This window comes from Anolis sagrei, chromosome 3 (assembly GCF_037176765.1).
Source record: "Anolis sagrei isolate rAnoSag1 chromosome 3, rAnoSag1.mat, whole genome shotgun sequence".
Classification (NCBI taxonomy): Eukaryota; Metazoa; Chordata; class Lepidosauria; order Squamata; family Dactyloidae; genus Anolis; species Anolis sagrei.
In genome coordinates this window covers 59,141,308-59,158,349 of record NC_090023.1, presented here as the reverse complement: position 1 = coordinate 59,158,349, position 17,042 = coordinate 59,141,308, and the positions used below count along the sequence as shown (strand labels likewise).

The following is a 17,042-nucleotide window of genomic DNA, read 5'->3' as shown; positions in this document are numbered from 1 at the left end:
TCAATTCAAACACAAAATAAAGCCACATAAAATGAATGGGGTTTAAATTAAATATACTACTTGGAATGATATTCTTTCTGAAGAATAGTATACAAATGATAATAAACAATTACAATGTAAAAATAATTATGTTTAAACCTACAATTTGCTGGTAATCAAAATGTAAAGTATTTGAAAGTATGAAAATATTCATGATATACAATAAACAAAATGAAACAGATGGTATAGCAAACATTGTTCTTTTCAGCTATAGATAAAAGCTCATTTCTAAACCTAGAATTGTGATGTATGAAGAAGATACAGGAGATGTGCTTTAGTCTGAAAAGGGTCTCCCTGCTGAGCTGAGTGATGGGATCATATTCAGCAAAAAGCCATCCTCAATCTGCTAAAATGTGTTGAGTGTTTGTCTTCCACACAAGACACACTGGGAAATAGAATAAGGGTGCATTATGATGTTCCATTTATTGCCTAATCTAAGAGTAATTTTTCATAATCACCTTCAGTGTTCAAGGTGATTATATTCCCGACAAGCAAGAACAGATGAATGCTTTTCATATAGGCTTGGCTGGGCACAGAATGGCTTCTTTTGATGGATACAGCCAACCTTTCCCCCCAAATTCTTCTCCACCCATTTGGACACTGCAAAGATTATTCTCTCCCTATGTCCTCCCTGCCTCTGTCCAATTTATTGAGCATGTTATCAACAAAAAACTTCTATAGGAACTACACCTTGAGCTGACATAGGAAATTTCATCCTGTTATGATCAATGATAGGGAAACATTACAAAAACCAAATAAACTATGGTAGAAGAAAAAAAATGCATTGTCTTCCTCTCTCCTGATTTCCTATTCAGCTGGGCTATTAATAGGCAGTGGATCTGCTTCCTTTCTTCCACTAAAGAAAAATCTCTCTTACTAATTTTTATAACATAGTTTGATTATTATTGTTTTTTAAATTAATTTTGTTAAAAAAATGAAGCTTTAACGTGTAATGTGATGTAACTGGAAAATAAAAAAAGTCAGAATTTTGAAATGCGGAACTATACCAATATCTTATTGCAACTCTGTAAGCAATAAAATCCCACAGAAGGAAGGGACAATTTCTGGCTTTCCAGATGCTATTGGACTACAACTCCTATCAGCTCTGGTCTGTGGCCAGCATAGACAACGATAGGAATTACTATCTAGGATCATCAGGAAGGGGAAATGGCACAAATTACTTAATCTTTGTGTCAGAGAATTTGCAAGAATATTATCACAAATAAAATTTATTATCCTTAAGTACACAAACAAGTGAATGAATTATTTATTGTACCAGGCATAGGCCATGACATCAAATACTATACAACCTGTAAAAGTACAATAAGCACTTTCCAATATAAACATTAAAACTTATTTCATGTACGGGCTCTTTAAAATTACAGTAGTAGTGATATGATGACAATAACAATGTCTGATTTGTATCATCCCAAACTATCTCCATTTTCATTTCTAGCCTCCACTGTGGACTTTACTAATTTAGCTCAGTTTTTTTGGGCTGTGACTGCAAATGTGGCAACCTTTAATGTTATATTTTTGGAATAATCCGCTAACAAGTCACATATAACTGCTGACTGTTGCCATGCTGCCCTTTCTTATAAAAGGGCTCCCAGAAGATTGCTTCTAGGGTCATTATACAAAGGGCAATGTAATAGATAGTGTATTAAATCCTATCTTTCTCCTGACTCACAAATACAAAGGCATAAGAGAACCCTCTATATTTTCCCTCTAGCCAGCCTTATGGCATTTTTGGAAGTGCAGGGCTGTAAATGCTTTTCTAAGGGCTACAGCCGTTAAGTCCTGAAAATATTGTTGAAAATATTGGTCACTCTTTAATAGAGGATACCAAGTGGTGAAACTGTGCTGTTTACTAGTCCACGAGTTGTCAAATGCACAACCAAGTGCATACACACATATTTGATTGCATGAAGATGGAAATAATTAACTCCTCACACTATTCACTGATTCAAGGAATAAATCAAATATACTTAAGATGTGACTCACAACTGGTAAATGTCAAAGCATTCAGATTTTAAGAGAAGTTCTGCCTATCTTAAGTCCTTCAGAGCTCTCATTTGGTTTTACCATTTCAGGTAGAGATTAAAAATAACCACTGTTAAGCACCTGTAATTAGTAGGTAAACACCTGCAGTATGCTATTTTCCAATAACATACACTGAGAATATTCCACCTGTCAAAATTCATTAGGCAGGAGAAACACATGTTCATCTGGAAGTAAACAGTACATAGGAGAAGCAGCAAATTTGCCACAAAAATGGGCATACAAGATAGTTATAATGTCACTTCTTCTGAACATGGAACTACCCCGGATGATGTAAACCAATGTAGAATAAGAGGACCTGAGGATGAAACATGCCCCAAAAGAATGTAGACAGGGAGCAACTAGCTTTATGGCAAAGAGACCGCTTCAATTTTCTTCAGGTTTAATGCTAAGGATCAACTTAAAATATTTTCACATCAATTAAGTATCCTTTATCTGAAATGTTTGGGACCGCTAGTGTTTTGGAACACATGCATTTTCATATATGTTCCCAACAACTTGAATAATGACCATGAGAAAGTCAATATGTATGGAAACCAAGACTCTGCACTTCATCATGTTTTAATTGGTGATGTTTTTCATTTGTTTTATTGCTTTTAAGTATGTTAATTTGTTTACATGTTTTAATTGTTTTATAGTTTGATATGGCTTGCTTTACGGTTATTTTATGATGCGGCATTGAAATTTTGCCAGAGTTTGTAAGCCGCTTTGAGTCTCCTGCAAGGTGAGAAAAGTGGGGTATAAATAAAGTAAATCATCATCATCATCATCATCTTTAATTACTTATTAATCACCCTCCATCCTAGATGCTCCAGGCGATTTACATAGCAGAAATTATACAGAATAAAACAGATACATAGAAATATTAAAAATTAACATGGGTCAAATGCTCTAGTAAAAAGCCAGGTCTTAAGTGCTAGGATAAAATGCCCTAAGTCACGCATGGCTCTCAAATAGGGAGGCAAGGAATTCCATAAGGTAGGGGCAGAAATAGAAAAGGCCCTACATCTGGTGCTTTCCAAGTGCACTTCCCTAGGACCCGGTAAATAGAGCAAATCGCACTGGGATGGTCGTGGCGACCTCCGATGATGGTGGAAGGAGAGACGCTCTCTAAGATACAATGGACCCTGGCCAAATAAAGTTTTAAAGGTCAGGACCAGCATCTTATACAAACCATCATAATGATGATGATGATAATAATAATAATAATATGTATGTAATGATATATCTTTGAAATGGGATCCAACTATAAACAGGAAATTCATTTATGTTTCATGTACAGTTTACGCACATATTCTGAAGGTAATTTTATACAGTATCTTAATAATTTTGTGCATGAAACCATGTGTACTATATGTGTATATGTACTATACACCATCAGAAAGCAAAGTGTCACTTTCTCAGCCAGCCATGCAGATAATATTGAACTTTGGAATAATCTGGATTTTGGAATTCTAAATAAAGGATGATCAACCAGCAATACCCAAATTTAGATGCTATTCTAGGGGTGTAGAGCAGTAACATCTGAATAATTCCCAACCTTGTTTTGTAAGATGGTGGCCTATAAAAGTTGCATATAGTCAAACCCTTCAACACTTTCCAGGTACAGTTCCAGTCTCAAACTTCTTATCGCATTCCTTCCCTATATACTTGTTCTGTTAACCCTGTATCTTTAATGAACAGGAAATGGTACTATTTCCTGTGGGTGATCCATCTGTCTATAAACGTACTTGTCAGCATGCTATTGATGAGAGCTTTTTAACCCCCCTGGCATTCCATGGGAGACTGAAAATATTATGCTACTGTTCAGAGATATATGGAAAGGAACAGGTTTTGCCACTACTTTCAAACTCTCTCTGAGGCTCATAATCTTAAGAGAGATTTTCCCACCCATTGTCTGTGCCTTAAAGAAGGCTAAGTTGAAATCTTTCTGACATATGCTGAGCCAAAAACAGCAATAAGGTATTCCTTTTTCTTTCAAAATTCTCTGCAACTTAGAATGAGCCAGAAAAACTCCACTCCCGCAGGCTTTGGGAAAAGACAAAGAAAACCTGATGAATACTGGGCCATAAAGATCCTTACAGAACCAAGATATATGCATGCTTTGCAAACTGTTTCAGAGCTCACTGCCTTCAGGGCTTGGAGGAGGACTAGTGCTTCCCCTACAACAGCTGAACTTAGCACTGCTGTGATTTCAAAGCTTACCAACATATCTCAGAAGAAGAAAAAATCTTATGATGTTATGAGCAAGATTCCTGCTACTCAGGAAAGGCAGGATGTGATAACCATAAATTTTGACAAACTACTAAAAGTAAGCTAAACTTTTTGAACTGCCATCAAACACATTAAGTCTTTATGATGAGTCAGACAGAGGTGAAAATGATCTTCCAGTCAAATTTTGGGATAGAGGGAAAGATAAGTGTGTATCTTCCAGTTGTCTTCTTTGCCATCTCAGTACCATCTTATACAAGAGGGAATTAAGACAAAATCTGTTCTTTCAGCAACCAGATAAAGGTTCACTTTTCCCATTAAAAGTGGTATCTATTCATCTAGAAATTTCCGTTTAAAAGGTATATAACATAGGAAATGGTTTTATGTGTTCACATGTATACACTGTCAAATAAGTTTTATTCAGGCAGCTTAAGGTGCTTCTTGTTTCTCAATGTTTGTATGTTTGGATGCAGGCTCCGGCTTTATACATATTTCAAAGATGGATCTGTTACATCTTAGGAAGGCAACTGCCACACACTATGTAATGTCTGTATTCCTGAATAGCTTATTGTGTGCTTTTCTTTTCTCATGGAAGTGCACGTAGACTTTATATTCCATTATGTTTTCCATGCTTTCATACAGGCTACTGCAATTAAATCCAAAGATCAGATGGTCTTTTGGACACTTGACACCCGAGAGCTAGTCAGCTTCTCGGTATCCCACTGTTGCCTGATCTCCATACTATGTTATAAGATGTGCTATTCTGCAGGCACCAAATCTTACATTTGAGTCTAGGATTTCAAGCACTAGAAGCACAAATGTCTAAAGTTTGAACTGAGACTCAAATATTGGAGAAATGCTATGCAACATGTAAAAAAAGAGATGACTGAAGACCTTTGAAATGTTTATCCCTTTTTAAGACAACCTTAATTATTAAAACTTTCCTGTCTAATATACGTGTGTTCTAGTTAATGCCAGTGACCTTACATTACTATTACTTGGAAAACTTATCCTGTTTAGCTTCAGCAAATATGAAATAATATTGAATGCTACATTCTGATATTAAACAATTCTCTAATTATGCTGTATCTAATCAATAGACCTTCTACAGTGTTGCATGTATAGTTTTATACTGTAATTTACATCTCTTCTCCTATTTTTTGATGGAATTCAAAGAAGGAAATTTTGCCTACAACAATTCTTCTGAAGGGATGTGCTATTTGTATTAGATTTACAATTGTAGAAAACATACAAATATAGACAACACTAAAATTTAGGCATAAATATAATTGCCACACTTAGCTAGGGTAGACCTACATATTCAATTGCCAAAGAGTAAGTCAACATTTATGTAACTCCAAAAATTCAATGGATCTCTGCTCATAGCAATTAGGCTTTGCAAAGATACCTTTCCATGTGAGGATTCTGGCACACTTTCATGTTTATGACAGAATGAAGGCACTGCTTTTATTTCACCTTATTATTAGCATGTATGCGCTGATGCAGCAAGACTTAGTGTTTACTTATAAGTAACTGCATCGAGAAGGATAATTGTACGTTTCTTCAGCAGCCATATTTTGCTGAAAGGGAGAAGTTATTTCACTTTTTAAAAAGAAATGGTAAGTAAAGCCTTGGATAAATTTTCCATTTTCTATCACACACACTTGTGTAAACAGTATGTGTAATATGTGTAACTAAATATTTAAAGGTTTAATTGTGTTCATTATCTTTTATTCCTATAAAAATATGAATGACCAATAAACTATTTACATTTCATGGCTCTTGGCACATTTCCCCCTTCGAAGAACAGTAACAGTGAACCCATAATATATGCCCAGTTTTACAATACTGTACTGTTAACCAATCTTTTTGCCTTAATTGAATCTCTTTATTTGAAACAAGCCAGTAGTTGGTTGTTGTAGGTGACCAGGGGAGCATTTGCACAATTAAAACTTGTGCGCCAGCTGCGCCCGTACCTTGGGAAGTCTGACTTGGCCACGGTAGTCCACGCTCTGGTTATGTCCCGTATAGATTACTGCAATGCGCTCTACGTGGGGTTGCCTTTGAAAATGGCCCGGAAACTCCAAATGGTCCAGCGTACAGCAGCCAGGTTGCTAACAGGAGTGGCACTCGGAGCACACAACTCCTCTGTTGCATCAGCTCCACTGGCTGCCAGTTTGCTACCGGGCACAGTTCAAAGTGCTGGCTTTAGCCTATAAAGCCCTAAATGGTTCCGGCCCAACTTATCTATCCGAATGCATCTCTTCCTACAAACCCACTAGGAATTTGAGATCGTCGGAGGAGGCCCTGCTCTCAATCCTGCCTGCTTCGCAAGCACGTTTGTGGGGACAAGAGACAGGGCTTTCTCTGTGGTGGCCCCTTGGCTGCGGAACTCCCTGCCTAGGGATATTAGATCAGCCCCCTCCCTCCTCACCTTTCTAAAAAGAGTAAAAACTTGGCTCTTCGAGCAAGCATTCGGAACCTCGGGATAAATAGACAAAACTTGAATCGGAAAATAACCCAGGAATGGCCTAGACAATGGAACGGATGAGGATTTGAATGAGAGAACATCGTTTTATATTTTTTTATTATTCATTGTCCTTATGTTTAAATTTAACGTAATGTTTCTTTTTGCTTTATCAATGTATGTATTTTATGGCATTGAATTGAGCTGATTGTGTATGCTGCCCTGAGTCGCCTTCGGGCTGATATAGGCGGGATAGAAATAATGTAAATAAATAAATAAATAAATATATGAATATATTCTTCAGGGAATTTGTACTTTTGCTAAATCTTTATGGCTAACACTGCTTTCCAATTGTTCTCCAATCTTATAAGGCGTCATAAAGCATTTATTCCTTGTTAACTTTGAAGTTCACTCGAAATGGGAGAGAGGGCAAATGTGTAGATTTCTTAGTTATTGATAAACCTCTCAAGTACTGTGACAGCAGTCATTAAAGTTAAGATATTTTTTCTTTAAGCTATTTGGGGAGAAAATTGTTCTTGGAGTCATTTATTTTTCAGTAAAGATGTTACTAAAAACTGCGGCATTTTGAAATCGATATGAGATAAGGAACCAATCTGTTACCCAGGCCCCTTCCAGACAGGCCCTATCTGATCCTAGGTTTTCTGCTTTAAACTGGATTATATGAATCCACACTGCCAGATAATCTGGGATAAACAGAAAACCTGGGATCAGATCCTGGGATATAGGGCCTGTCTGGAAGGGCCTTCAGTCCACATAATTTTTCTCCTTTATACCTAGGCACTAGGGTAGGCATGAGCAAACTTCTGCCCTCCAAGTGTTTTAGATTTCAACTCCCAGAATTCCTAACAGCCAGTAGGGAGTAAAAGTCCAAAACACCTGGAGGGCCGTAGTTTGCCCATGCCTACCCTGTGTTACATACAGACAAGGACTTCCTAAATTTCATTTGGTGAAAGTTCTTAAAGAAGGAGAACTTTGGCTAGTTCTCTTGCAGCTATAAGATCCCAGAACATGAATTTTGATTCCCTGAGTATACTGCATTATTGATATGAAAAGCTAGCATATCCAGGAGAAGGACTAAATTCGCTTCTTCTTCAGTAAAACTGTTGCACATGCAGAAAGATATCTATAAGAGAGGGATTTTCTGGCCTTTATCAGCACTTTACGTTGTTGTAACATGTCAGGTTTCAATCTATTTTGTGATGGCTTAACTTGGCTCAAGCTGGATGCTCTTATGCTCCATAACATACTTGAAAGCAGATTGAAATATGACAACCCCAGCATTTAAATCCTTGAAAAATGTTCCCACATGGCAATTTCGCAGCAGAAGGTCTGTGGCTTGTAGAACTGCACAACATGTAGGATGGTCCACATTTTTGAGATTCTTCAGACCAGTGCCATCTGTTGCCAGGATCCTCTAGTGGGGAAGTAGAGATGCAGTATAGTGCAGAGATCTTCTATAGGAAGCAGCACTATAGGTGACAAACATTTTGTCCAGAAACTGCCATGCCACACTATTTCTTACATGAACGCTATAAAAATTATGCAGGTATTCATTCACAATTCACTGCGAAAAAGATTCTTCATCCAATAGGCATATCATATGTTTGAAATCTGTTGAGGGCAGAATACAATTTTTTTGTATTCTTTCTTTACTTGTCTTAAACAAAGGTGTATCCATTTGCATTCAATGACAGTCCATTCTATGAAGAAGCAATTTCAAACAATCAACACACACACATACACAACCTAATTCTCGGAAAGATAATGGATTTAGATATCTTTTCCTTCTTATCCTGACAAAAACAAACAAAAGCATTAAAGATTATCTGAATGGCTGGCAATTTCTTGTTTGTTTTTTTTTAACAGAAATGTTGATTGCTTGCCATATGGCTTAAGATGGAAATAAGTTGTCAATAATTTCCATAAAAGAGGCCTAATAATTTTCTTCTTTGATCCAGAGTATATTTCCGTGGGAATGGAACTGGATCCATAATGAGAAAACTTCTTTGAAATCACATTAAGAGAAATCCTAAACTGCTCATGGCAACTATGAAAGAAAATTACTATTACTGAATGTTAATTATAGATACTAGGCACCAGCTTCTAACAGATACTTTGAAGCCAATTTAACATCATTTTGCTCTCAACTGGTTGGACTTTTCCGAGTTCTGAGAGAAACAATGAAGCTTGTGGGCTTGAAAATGTTGCTGAGAATTGTGCTCAGCATTGAAAGAGGTAAACACATCTTAGACAGAACTGCAGTGACAGGACTAATGAGTATTTTACTGAATTAGAATCTCCTCCTGTCTTATCCGCCTATCCTAATTTCTCTTAATATTCTTAGGAATTACTCTACCACATCTTTCAACCTCCTTTTGCCCTTTCAATGATCTCAAAATAAATCTAAGTTAACATTCTTTGTATTGTAGTTTACTTTAGCTGGCCCACCATGTTAGGGAGTTTTCCCCAGCTCTAATGGAATTTCTAAGGTTTATTTCCTATAGCTAGTGGTGTTAATGTTCTGAATTTGTATTAGATATAATTAATGCTTCCATTCACTCATGATCAGGCAAATGTATCGGTTTTTGTCCATGCAATAGATACCTCTATATCACCTGTGCCCATTTCTGCTTCAAGCCATGAGAAGTGTTATACTGACCACTTGAAAAATAGTGACTCAGATAAATGAAGTTGCTTCTGCTCTCATTTGCTCAAGCTATGGTTGCGGCTTGACTTCAAGCCTTACTTTTCTTATTATATTAAAATTCTCTCTTTTTCTCAAGTACTTTCCTTCTTAGATCTTTTCCTGCATTAAACAAACTTTCCTCTAATTTGTAATACTTCCCTCAACTATGGCTTTACTTTTTCTCTCTCTAAAGTAGTGGTTCCTAACCTTTGGTGCTTCAGGTGCTTGGTAAGCTGCCTGGGATTTCTGGAAGTTGAACTCCAAAACACCTGCAGAACCAAAGGTTGGGAACCACGGCTGCAAAATTGTGTACACATTCCTTTTGTAGAATTTAGGAAGTGAATAACTTGTATAAATTCATATTTACTCACAACTGTAGTTACATATATGAAATCTGTTGCAGCATGTGTGTATCTACATTTCAATAATCATCACCATGCTACTATTATTTTTTTTTTGCTTTTCAGTATAGCTGTTATTTTCCTCTATGTTGTAAATACTTAATGAGAGGTAGGAAGATTAATCCAATAGACATTCCCTTTTAAATACGTTTTAGGAAATATTTTTTCAGCAATTGGGAGTGTGCAATTTAACCAAGGTCACACAGTGGATTTCCATGGTTGAATGGGGAATTAAATTCAAACTCTGGTCTCCAGAGTCCTAGTAAATGTGCAAACCACAACACCATGTGAGCACAGTATGGACTAAAACTGGATATATCCTGCTCCCCCCCCCCCCCAATGCCAACAGTTCAATATAACTAACTCGTCTTTTCCCATTATAAATCATCAAAATGATTTCTTTAAAACCCCAATCTATTTTCATTCCCTGCCTCCTGCTATCCTCCAATGTCTATCTGTCTCATTCTCTCACTATTAGTATCTTGGCTGTTATTATTCCTCTTTTGTTATAATTTCAGTTTATCAACATTCCATATATTGTTTCCAGAACAGTAACCTAATCTTCCTTCCTTGTTATCTACTTGTGCTATAGTTTTTCATGTATCTTTTTGGCAGGCAATTACATGGACTCAAGCAGAATACCATCAACTTATTTTTCAAAATATAACTTATTTTTCAAAAATATAACTCTCGTAAACTTTAGCTGCATGTTTATCAGCCATGCTGGCTAGGGGATTCTGGAGACTGTAGTCCAAAAAAGTAATTTTGTAAGCCTCACAATTTGAAAAAGCGAGCACAGGTGGGGTTCCTAAGTTATTCAGGAAAATTTAATAGCTGACACAACTCAAGAGGCTTCTCGACCTTACTTTTACATAGTAAACATACTCTTCTTACATTGAATTTTTTAGTATGAGCATAAAGGCTTAGAAAATATCAAAACTGTACAGAAACCAGGTATTTTGTTGTACACTTTAGCAATTATTTCTCTATAAACTCTGTTAATTTTCTTGACAATCAAAAATACGAGCAAGACTAAGAGGAGGTGTGTCAAAATAACTTTTAACATCCATAGCAAAGTCCAGATGCATGCGTGTTTCAAGACTAAATCATAAGGAATACAAACAAAACAGAAAAATTACAGCAATTAAACAGAGGGGCAAATGGTATGACATCATTGTCTGTCTACTGGCCAGGAAAGGAAACAAGGGATTATCTCAAGAGTGAACATCTGGAATGTATATATAAAGCCAGTTTCACACATATTCATTCACTGAGATCCACTTAAATATTCCAGTACAATAGAAACAGTAGTCCTGTGACTTGTTTTGTCATATGTGTATTGGAAATAACTACAACATGGGTATTGACCTGCTTTGTTTGCTGCACCCAATGATTCATTGTTAAGCAGAGGAAACGTCCAGTACATGTTTGTATTTGATGAGATGCAAGAAATAAAATTATGACACCAATATCTGATAATCACAAAAAACATATATACATTGGGCAGCAAAACTATTACAATTGGATCTTTCAATGGGAATGTGATGAAATAAAGAAAATGAACTCTTTTGTTAACTCTGTTATTACTGACAGCATATTTTTAAGAGCAGTGAAAGTACAAAATGCCTTCATTTCCCATTTCCATGATGAAACTTAACTCTTTTCATATACTAAAAGAAAAATGTATTTGAAACACTTCAATAGTTCAGTAGAAATCCCAAAAACAAATCAGGGTAATCTTCCAGGTGTTGGTATAATGTAAGTTTCTTCACTGATTATTAAAGGGTACAATAAAATTAGTGTTGAAAAACTAATTTTCTTTTGTTTTTAAAAATATAAATAGTACATCAAAACCAGTTCTTACCTTGAACTGTTAATGTGGCCGATGCTTCTGCTTTTCCAACCATATTTTCTGCAACACAAGTATAAGAACCCATGTCTCCTGCAGTAACTTTTCGAATTTTCAAAGTATGGTCATCACGGATTTCATATCTACACCAAAATGAAAATATGTTGTCTCTCAAAAGTGGAGAAGCTCAAGCATTGAACATTTGGCTTAAAAATGAATTCGATAATGGGGTTCACTAGAGACTGGGAAATATATTCACTAGCATAAACACCAGTAAGTTTCGTTCCTTCAACCTCCAATTTTAGGTCTTATGGACTATGAAGTTTGACACATATATTGTTCCATAGGAATGGTGGGGATCCTAAGTATATCAGAATTACTAGGTTTATGATGTTGTTAACTTCTGTTAACTGATGTCAAGTTGACTACAATTTATAGCAACCCTATAAATGAGAGCTCTCTAAGGGTGCATCTACACCAGGCACAGGCAAACTTTGGTCCTCCAGGTGTTTTCGACTTCAATTCCCACAATTCCTAACAGGATATTAGAAAGTGTGGTAGTTGAAGTGCAAAACATCTGGAGTACCAAAGTTTGCCCAATCTACACTGCAGAATTAATACAGTTTGACACCACTTTACCTACTATAGCCGAATGCTATGGAATCATAGGAGCTGTAGTTTGGTGAGACGTCAGCACTCTTTGAGCTACAGAATCACTTTACAGCACTATTGTCTTTTCTAATGAGTCGATAAATATATGTAGAAAGTCTGATAACCTCAGTTTAGTCATTTTGGCTTCTAGGTGTTATTCAGGCTTGATTTTCTCTTGAGCTCATTTGTTTATTCTGGACTGAAAGGCTGGAGCAAGCCAAAGAGTGTGGCTTCATTTTACTATTTCAAGAAGTTAGTTTAGTCTGCTTAGAATCGCTTTTTTCATGCATTTAGTGCTTTAAGTGTTTTTAATCTGTTTTGAATTACTTTAAGGGTGATTCACCTGGAATATTATATGAAATAAAGCATAATAGTTTTCCTGTCAATCATTTTAAATTATTTTCTAAAAAAGTATATGCTCTAGAGACATTTCTTTCCATTGTTCATCTGCCTCTCTACCACCAACAATCCTGTGAGCATGTAATATGAGAAAATGGTTTGTGCATGACAGAGGAGTGAATGAGTAATTGTCCAAAAAAAAACCCTATAAAATTAAGGGGGCTGGCATATGTAAATAGTAACTCAATGACACACATACAGTGTAATCTATCAAGCTAATAAAATTGGTTATTTTTGCTGCAACTAATGAATACTGATACCCCTCTCAAAAATCAAGGACACAATAGGGTATATCAAAGTTCAGTCCCTCATTACAATTTTTTTTTTTAGAAAAATCAAATGCCTGAAGTTTACTGTACCTTGCTTTAGGTAGTTCTCCATCATCCTTTCGCCACCTTACTGTTGGCACTGGATCACCACGTGCCTCACAGTTAAATTCTGCACTGTCATCTGCTGTTACAGCCAAGTTACTGGGTCTTTTCACAAACGATGGCCTTTCTAAAATAAACCAAGGGAGAGAGAAGTTAGAATGAAAGACATTAGAAAAACATGATACACATACGTTTTTAACTATGAATTCTAAAGTCTACTGTGTCTACTGTATTTTAATCTTTATTTTGTGCATTTTGATATGTGTATTTTGTAGAAAATATATTTTAATATATATAATTTAATAAATGTTTTATGATAATGTGTTTTTAACTATGTTGTGTCCTGCCTTCAAGCCATGAAGAGAGACAGGTAAGAAATATAATAATAATAATAATAATAATAATAATAATAATAATAATGCAATTATTTTAACTGAAATATCAAAATATATTTTGTCAAATTAAGACCATAGAAATGTGTATCCAAAGTAAAAGGGAAAAAAACCCTTTAGCTGAACATCATACCACTCAGTCTATAAATGAATCAATATTATTTGGTCAAATCATTAAAATGCCCATGAAACACTGGGTATGAATGCTGCATTAGATACGTCTATTTATAAACCTCTGACAAATTTGTGATCCCGTTCCTGCCTTTCCTCTTCCCCGCTCTCTGGATAAAATGCAGCAGGAGGGAAAATGGCCCCTGTCCCTACTAAACCACCCAAAGAATTAAAAAAAAAACAAAACAAAAACAGATTCCAATGGTGGTGAGGTAGAGATATGGCACACAAAGATGCTATCATCAATGAATCATCATTTTTCAGCTTATTTTATACATTTGCTTATATAGTTTAGAATTTTAAAGTTCATTAGATAGATTATGTCCTACCCCTATATGACTCTGATTTGCTTTTATGACATTTACTGGATTTTTTATTGTACCGAATAACAGAATGTTTCATTATTTTCATGCCCCTTACATATCTTAGGCTTTCTGTTTTATTCTGTTTTGTTTGTTTTCCTTATGATATAGTCTTGAAACACTCATGCATCTGGACTTTGCTATGGATGTTAAAAGTTATTTTGACACACCTCCCATTGGTCGTGTTCCTATTTTTGAGTGCCAAAAAAATTAACAGAGCTTATAGAAAAATAATTGCTAAAGTCTACAGCAAAAATGCCTAGTTTCTGTACAGTTTTCCAAGTCTTTATGCATATACTAAATATTTCAATGTAAGAACAGTAGGTCTACTATGTACAAGGAAGGTTAAGAAACCTCATGGGTTGTGTCAGCTATTAAATTTTCCTGAATAACTTAGGCCTCATAAAGATATAATTGCTAGATCTGTAAGACTTTTCAGCTGAATTTCTATTTCACTTTTAAATACTCCCAAAGCTTTATTTAAATATCTGACTGTTGTCTTTTCCCTTTTCAGAGTCTGACAGTTTTACTTTCCAATTTGTTTTATTACTGCACCCTCCTGTTTAAGATGGGTAATAGTACAGAACATCTTTAACACATTCAATTTACTTATATGTTGAATTAGAAAGCACTGTGACCATTGTCTCCAACTAGATAAGCATCATTGTTATCTCTCAGCAGATCTTTGGATATACTTGTGATTAAATCCAGAATGTCTCCTATAATGGTGTTGCCAAACGTTTCAGCACAGCTGTTCCCAGTCTTGAGTTTCCACATGTTTACATCTCCGATCATATTGTCTATGATGATTGCGGATGATGGAGATTGTAGTTCAGCACATATTCAGGGATGAGAATCAGGCACTACAACAGTTATTTTGGTATTTTGCCCCTCTATCATAACTAAAACACACACTCATTAGTTTTAAGGCATTTTTAGCATAAGAAAACTCTAATGTTTAAAATGCTGTTATTGATGAAATATCTTAAAGGTGAACTTTCCTTTACCTAAAACTGTGAGCTCTGCCACCTCACTCTCTCTTTCTCCCACCATGTTTGTTCCAACACAGACGTATTTGCCAGCATCATTTTTCCTCGTATAAGTGATCATCAGCTTTCCTCCTCTGATCTAGAACAAGAAATACATCAGGTGAGGTCAAAATAATAATTTAGTCACATAACTACAGTTATAAATGTAAACACATTCTAGAAGGTTCCTTTTCCCCCACATCAATAAAAAGCATTAGATAGTTGCCACAGATTTGGAGTGTCAAATTGGCCATGCTGAAAACCACATGCCCACTACATTATAAATTTTACTGATATTCTTGAACTATGTCTAAGTTAAGATCACTTTTACTGCACTACATTATAAATTTTACTGATATTCTTGAACTATGTCTAAGTTAAGATCAAACACTCTATTGTTATTAGAAATTCTGTCAATCAGGGAGTTTATAACTTGTTTGTAAGTTACAAAACTTTATTTCATCAGAATAGTATTCAGAGATATACTGAAGTTTTGCATTAGGGAAAACATTCTCTTTTGAAGAGAAACTTCAAATAATTTTCTTATAATACATGGATTTTATAATTCTTTATAGCTTATCAAAGAAAATCAGTTCCATCAACATAAAGAATGCCCTTGCTGACAAAGCTGTATAATTTACAAAACAGCTTGTATGATGAAACTGAAGGCTCTTACTTTCACTGAAACGGTCATATATGTTATAGCATGCAAGGAATCAGTGTGTGTGTGTGTGTGTGTGTGAACTGTAAAATAAGATGCATAAAGCTAATTGGTCAGGCAATGCCCAGGGAGATGGCTGAGCTTGGGACTTTTGGTTATTGTAACATTTTTGTTCAGGCTTTAGCTATGCATGTGGACAGAGAGAAGAGAAGCAGAGAGAGAGAGAGAGAGAGAGAGAGAGAGAGAGAGTCTGAAACGTGGTCTTGCTTCATGAGCAGCTGGAGAAAGATTCTCCATATTGACAAAGAAAGGCCATTTAAAAATCTCATAAAAAGGACACTACGTGAGTTGATGCAACTGATCACACTGTACATCTGTTGTTCTCAACTAAGAAGAGTAAACTACTTGTTCTTTACTGTTCACCTGCATGGCATATTTTCTTTCTCTGACAAGACAGTGGGTGGGCTGATCAAACATGAACTATACGTGATTTATTTTACATGATGCTCCAAAATACACATTGCCAATTACTAGAACATGTACCTCTTTCAAACAAACTAAGCTTTAGTTCTCTCCACCAGTGAAAACGGTTAGCTCCTACAGTTCTACAAATAATAGGTTTTCATCTTAAATCTCCAAAATCAGAGGGGTGAGAATACTAGACTTTAGAAAGTGTGCTGTATCTTTGCATATTGAGATGTCATCTTTCTGATTTGTACCATATCAAGCTACAGTTAAAGACCAAGAATGCATATACCCTCAACATAAACAAACTGGTAATGCCAATGTAGCTAATATGGATTTCTCAAGTGCAACTGATAATTAACACCATGGCTTTGTTCAATGATCTACCAATTCTTCACTACTGTCACTATTTTTTTATCACTTGCATAATGAATTTTATCCTAGAGTAGTTTCCCAATAGATCACATTTATTAATATTTCCTCACACACATTAACTAACTTACACACTCTCACACACAAAAGAGTATGTTATAATGAAAAATACATAAGAATTCTTCCCTCATTTCAGAGATCTTGCTGCTGTAATAATACTTACTGTGATTGTCCTGCTTCTCACTAAAATGAGACCCAAAGCGGCTAACCATATTAAAAACAATACAATGTACAATTTAAAACCTTAAACCTATAAACATTTCAATAGAATTAAACACAGAAGTATTAAAACAAAAAGTTAAAGCCATTAAAATAATTAAGAAACTATTAAAATGCACAAAACAATACTCAGCACCTGCTGGCTTGGTCTAAAAT

At 35.5% G+C, this 17,042-nt stretch overlaps 1 protein-coding gene across 3 annotated transcripts in view; it reads right to left on the bottom strand.

The window, feature by feature from the left end:
• Positions 1-17,042, bottom strand: part of ROBO1 (roundabout guidance receptor 1) — a 777,293-nt gene that overhangs the window by 83,364 nt on the left and 676,887 nt on the right. For all 3 annotated transcript variants that reach the window (XM_067466684.1, XM_060770536.2, XM_067466686.1), the window contains 3 exons: positions 15,089-15,209; positions 13,145-13,283; positions 11,751-11,878 (listed from right to left, as the gene is read on the bottom strand). In XM_067466684.1, the coding sequence (XP_067322785.1) occupies positions 11,751-11,878; positions 13,145-13,283; positions 15,089-15,209 (388 nt within the window). The remainder of the gene's footprint in view (positions 1-11,750; positions 11,879-13,144; positions 13,284-15,088; positions 15,210-17,042) is intronic.